This window comes from Corylus avellana, chromosome ca7, assembly GCF_901000735.1.
Source record: "Corylus avellana chromosome ca7, CavTom2PMs-1.0".
Taxonomy (NCBI): Eukaryota; Viridiplantae; Streptophyta; class Magnoliopsida; order Fagales; family Betulaceae; genus Corylus; species Corylus avellana.
This window is the reverse complement of record NC_081547.1, coordinates 1,312,322-1,318,182: the sequence shown is the minus strand read 5'-3', so window position 1 is coordinate 1,318,182 and position 5,861 is coordinate 1,312,322. Positions and strand designations below refer to the sequence as shown.

At 36.4% G+C, this 5,861-nt stretch overlaps 1 protein-coding gene across 2 annotated transcripts; it reads right to left on the bottom strand.

The window, feature by feature from the left end:
* Positions 1 to 1,574: 1,574 nt before the first annotated feature.
* Positions 1,575 to 3,910, bottom strand: LOC132186414 (UPF0496 protein 1-like). Of its 2 annotated transcripts, none has more exons than XM_059600382.1 (3): positions 3,734 to 3,910; positions 3,435 to 3,562; positions 1,575 to 3,007 (listed from the first exon to the last, which is right to left on the bottom strand). In XM_059600382.1, the coding sequence occupies exon 3, from the start codon at positions 3,003 to 3,005 to the stop codon at positions 1,911 to 1,913; it is 1,095 nt and encodes a 364-aa protein (XP_059456365.1). In that variant the 5' UTR covers positions 3,006 to 3,007; positions 3,435 to 3,562; positions 3,734 to 3,910; the 3' UTR covers positions 1,575 to 1,910. The 2 variants fall into 2 exon arrangements, with proteins under 2 accessions (XP_059456365.1, XP_059456366.1); XM_059600383.1 differs by having other exon boundaries at positions 3,435 to 3,541.
* Positions 3,911 to 5,861: the final 1,951 nt, after the last annotated feature.

Below are 5,861 nucleotides of genomic sequence, written 5' to 3'. Positions count from 1 at the left end.
AAACTGAATGTATTTATAAATTTTTGTTTCTTATTTTTTTAATTTCTATTGTATCACCCGCACTCATATAAATTGTCATAAATTTATAAAATCAAATTATAGTAAAACCTACCGTAGTTCAATATTTTTCTTTGATGTATATTATAATAATAATAATGATAAATCATAATAATAAAAATTTCATAATTATTTTACAATGTTTAAAGTGTGTTTTTTTTTAACAATGACTAATATAAAAATTGTTGAAATTGCCGCAGGATTATGGTATAAAAGTTTGGTTTTTAGAAATGCTCTATCGGTAATGAAAAGATTCTAGTCCAAATATCTCAATGCCAAATGAGTTTGTCCATTTGCTTCTAAAAGCAATTTTGGAAGGGCATGGAAGATAATAAAAGTCACCAATTATTTTGAGAAGGGGATGTGTGAGGATATAAATTTCCTTCAAACCGGTACGGAGTAAATATCATTCAACTCATGTGATATAGTGTCAAGTGTTTATAAACATTTAAAATGTATATTAAATTTAGTCTAAATTAGTAAACTGCTATTAATGAGATTAATAATTTAATGTGCATTTTAAATATTTATAAATACTTGGTACTATTTTACATGAATTGAAAGATATTTCCTCTATATCAATTTAAAAAAAATTTATGTCCGATGCGCAATGGGACACCACGAGTGAAAAGGTGGGAAAAGGGCTTGACGGTGATAAAAAGATGGTGAGAAGTAGAGGAAGAGGCAACAATGAGCGGAGGGTAACTACTGATAAAGGACAAAATTATTTTTTACATGATAAATCATGTATTCATTTAAAATGAACTGATCAAATATGAGTTATTTTTACATAATAATGAACCAATCTAAATATGGATCCAAATTGCTACTGGTCCAATCCAAGCCTGACAATAACGAATTAGGTAAGTTCCTACGTTGAAATCTTTTGAATCTATGGAACCGACGTATGAAAATTTCCAATAGTGCAGAGTGTTGTTAAAAGGAAAAATTATGTGTTACCTTGCCATCAAGTCGTTGTAGTATAGTGGTAAGTATTCCCGCCTGTCACGCGAGTGACCCGGGTTTGATCCCCGGCAACGGTGCTTTTTATGTTTTACGGCTAGCATTTTTTCTGTGGTACCCGCTCAAATTTGTAACTTGTATTTTTCTTTCTGTTTAAAGAGAAAGAGGTTCAAGAAGCCCTTTATCTCTCAAGTTTCAGAGATGCTTTAGCTTCTATTTTTCTTTTTGTTATTACAAAATGGATCAAAGAAACACTTCACACAATCCATATCTGATATTTAATGACCTGGATACAATTATATGGAGATCCCTGTTTGTTACCAGCCAGCCAAGTTCAAAGAGATGCAGATAGGAGAGAAGGTAATAAGGCATCCGCAGTGCAACAAAAAGAACTACCATGGCAATCTGATTGCTTCTGCTTTACCCTGTTCAGAAATAACAGTGTGCTCATTGCCATTGCTGCTATGTAAATCTTGTATTATCCTTTTCACCAACTCAAATTGATTGAGCAAAAGTCAACTTCAGGACCGCATAATCATGTTTTGGCAGCTAAGAAACAGAGAAATGTAGTTTAGTACATCTGCTAATTATTACAACATTTCTCCCTCTCTGACGCAGAACAAGCCTAATGGGACAGCAATTTACAATTAAGGGAAAAATACAACAGAAAGAAGACGGCAATGGAGTCTCACCAAAGCCTAGAGAAGTCTCATCTCTAATAAAGGAAATAATCCTTAAAATCTCCATTTCATTCTGTCATCCATTCCAATTACAATGCTAATATAAAAATCCGACTCATGTGCTGTTGTAAAAACGTAATTAACTCAAGGTGTTGATTCACATAAACACCAACATGACAAGAGTTTTCAGAACAACATAACAAAGGGTTTTCAGATATTTTCACGGCTGAACATGGTTCTCAAAACTATCGTCCTCGCGTCCCTTATATCCCGGCCACACCTATCAGCCGCCTCACTTAACTGATGAATAGTTTTCATAAACACATCCAGCTTCTTCTTGATCTCATCTATGGCAAGCTTCACTGCATCCTCTTCACGAAGAGCAAAATCAGCAATGTCCAGAATTGACTTAATTTCAATTTCCAATTTGTTGGCAAGTGCCTCGATGTTACGCAAATCCGTTATTGTAATTCGAGTGCCGACCTGCATTGCGCGGATTACCTCCCTTTGACTTTTCAGATCATCCTCATATCGAGTCAAAAGTGAGCTAAACCATTTTCCCACACCCGCAGAACCTAATGCAGTCAATGCACCAGCCAAAGCTAAAACAAGGTGTGGAGCTGCAATGGTGGCTGCCACCAACGAGAGAACCAACCCAGAAATGGAAGCAGCAGCGAAAATGACATTCAACACTCTGCTGCACGTCTTTATAGATTTCAATTTCTTATCTAGCTCTCTCTTCCTAACCTTCAATTTTTCCCACATCAATACATGCTGTTCATAAACCGATTTAAGCAGTACAAAAAACTCCTCAGTAAAAGGGTCTCCAGCAGCCTTATATTTCCTCAATTCTTCCAATGTCTTCACATGCTTTACCCCATCGACCCCATCTTTTACTTCTTCCTCAAAATGCTCGACAGCAAGTTTAATTATCAACTGTTTATCACGCGTGCGCTTCAGGCAGTTCTCTAGGGCTATACAGAATTCCAATGTCTTGAGACTATTGGCAAAATAATCCTCCACAAATGAGAACAATTCTTGATTTCTCCATATATCTTCCTTGCACTTCAGATTGAAATTGGCCACGTCCCGGTGCATTTCAAGCAGACATTCGATGATCTCTCTGATTGCATCAAAAGAAATGGACCCAGGCTCATTAACCTCTGCCGCAAACGAGCTGATGACACAGTTTGTGCGCTCTTGGAGGGTGACAGCAAAGGACTGTAAGTCCGGATCGAGTGCACACGCCACCTCATAGCAGCCCATATCATCCGTGAATTGGTTCTTGCTAAATATTCCTCCCATCCCTGCAGAATTTGCAGCCAATAATGAGACAAACCTAAGCTTTGTAATTGCATCTTCACTATCCAAAAACGGTTATTTTGTTGTAAGGTAAATTATCAAATACATGATTTCTTTTATCACTTCAATTTGATTGAATCAATTTCAAATCTAAGCAAAGCACAAGTGATTCAACTCATCAGGTCGTAATATCCAAAGAAAAGACAATCGAAAATTTAACACAATTCAGCTAAAGCAGTAAGATTAGGAGCCCGAGGAACAATAAAAGACCCTAATGTCTAAACTTTGGCTAAGATTTGAGAACCCAGAAGCTTATTCTTCACCTAGCGACACAAGCTAGATACAAAGGAAAATAAATGCAAAACCCAAAAATCAAAATGTCAAATTTACGGGTAAATCATGCTAGCCCTCTATCTGAAGAGTGTTGGGTACCTGGAATGACAAGAACTAGACGGTTTTTTCTCACTTCAACCCTCCACAGAGACAAAATTCAAGCCAAACCCCACTGATCCTCTCCAAAAGCTGAGCTCTTCGTGAACCTGAGTGAGTTGTACAGTAATCTTGAACAAAACGAGAAACGATAATCACAGAAAGATACCCATGAATTAAAATAATGACTTGAATCAAGACAAAAGTATCAAGGAAATGACAGGTTTTTAAAAGCAATTAGAACGATGGGTTGGAAAAGTATAGGAAAGGACAAAGTGAGAGAAGGCGAAGGGAAATGGTACCGAGGACTAAGCAATGCAGTCAACAGCGCTTATACGACACAGTTTCGTGTTTGAACGCTGCCTCAGGTTGAACTTTTCTTGTGTCTCACTCGCGCCTAGACAAGACTGTGTCTGAAGACGGAAGCCGAGCACAATGTCAAGAGGGATAAATAAGCACAGGACGCGGGAGTGAAGGAAACGTCGAAGATGTTTCTGCTAATGACTCATTTGCCCTATTCACTCTTTCGTACTCAGGAAGTCACTCTTTAGCAAAAGGAGTTTGATCTTTATTCTTTACAGGACACTCTTTAATTCACCAGGGACAGTTCACTTTCCCGTCGACCTCAAATGTCACGTTTTTTCAAATATCTATTTAGAGTTTAAATTTTTTTAATTTAATGTATTAATTTTTTTAATTTTTTTCAATTAACTCCTCCTGTTAAGATTTTCTGTTAAATCAAAATATCTTTAATTTTTTGTTATCACCAAGGGACAAAAATTAATTGGAAAAATCAAAATTGATACACGATAGTTTTTAAACTTTGAGGGAGTGTTTGCAAAAAAGACGACATTTCAGGACCTAAAAATTTAAGTTTTAATTTAACTTACCAAAAAAGAAAAGATTTTAGTTCAATTATCTTATCTGACTGCCAAATAGGTAGTTTCATGAATGGTAACATGATATTTTTGGTTTATATTTGCAACTTATATTTGAACTGAATTCTCATTAGTTTTCAATTAGAGCCGATAATTTTTTATATGATTTGTAAAATTGCCACCTTAATTCCAATTAAATTTTAAATTCATAAAATATGGTAAAAGTGGCGGTAGGCAAATTCCCTAGAAATATATACTGAAATGCCAATTTCTCATCAAGTCGTTGTAGTATAGTGGTGAGTATTCCCGCCTGTCACCCAGGTTTCTCATCAAGTCATTGTAGTATTTATAGGCAAATTCCCTAGAAATTTATACTGAAATGCCAATTTCTCATCAAGTCGTTGTAGTATAGTGGTGAGTATTCCCGCCTGTCACCCGGGTTTCTCATCAAGTCATTGTAGTATAGTGGAGAGTATTCCCGCTTGTCACCCGGGTTTGATCCCCGGCAACGGCGCTACTTGTTTTTTTACGGCTCGCAGCATCTTTTCTTGAAACAAAATGGATCAATGAACCCTTTTTCTACGGCTCACATATTTTTTTGGTACTCGCTCAAAGCATCTTTTCTTGAAACAAAAATGGATCAAAGAACCCATTTTCCATGGCTCACATATTTTTTTGGTACTCGCTCAAAGCATCTTTTCTTGAAACAAAATGGATCAAAGAACCCTTTTTCTAGGGCTCGCATATTTTTTTGGTACTCGCTCAAAGCATCTTTTCTTGAAACAAAATGGATCAAAGAACCCTTTTTCTTATCTGCCTCCTAGCCATGAATGGACAACGCAATGAAAGCCTTTTTCTTGTGATGGATGTTTAGTGAGGGAAAAAAAAGCAGACAAGTCACATTTCTAGAAGTCCCTTCTGCTTTTTGCTAAATGCATGTCTACTGACCTGGATTAAATTAGAAGAGATGAAGACTAGGAGAGCAGTCAAGTTTAAACAATCAATCTAGGCCGCCACTCGGAGATGCACGGCCGGCTATAGCTGGAGCCCAAAAGAAATTGAAGGGAAAGGGGGACCAAAAAAAAAATCATCAATGATGAATTTATGTCAAGGAATGCAGAATGCTTACCAGACTATCTTCTGAGCAACTTTTCCATCAATGATGAATTTATGTAAAGGGTAAAAGGTTGCAGGTTTCACGTATGATTAATTGCTCAAGGGAATTCCAATAACTTGAAAGAGATCACCATGTCTTTATTAGAAATCTAAAGGACCAAAAGTAAATGTGAGAGTGACAAATCCGTCCATTTGGGATTTGGTGAGAAAATGTATCATTACTCATTAGACACATCTTCCAGATTCTAAAACTAGCAAGGAAAAGAGCTAGCCATGTCTTGCATATTCAACCGAGAAAGTTGAAACCAAAAATCAAGTATAGCATGTATTCATGGCTATAGAAGAATATTCCTAGATTTAATACAAGCTCACCTGCAAATCTCTCAGCCTTTCCTCAAACATAACAAGCAAGCTAGCTTTGCTTATAAATTTTTTT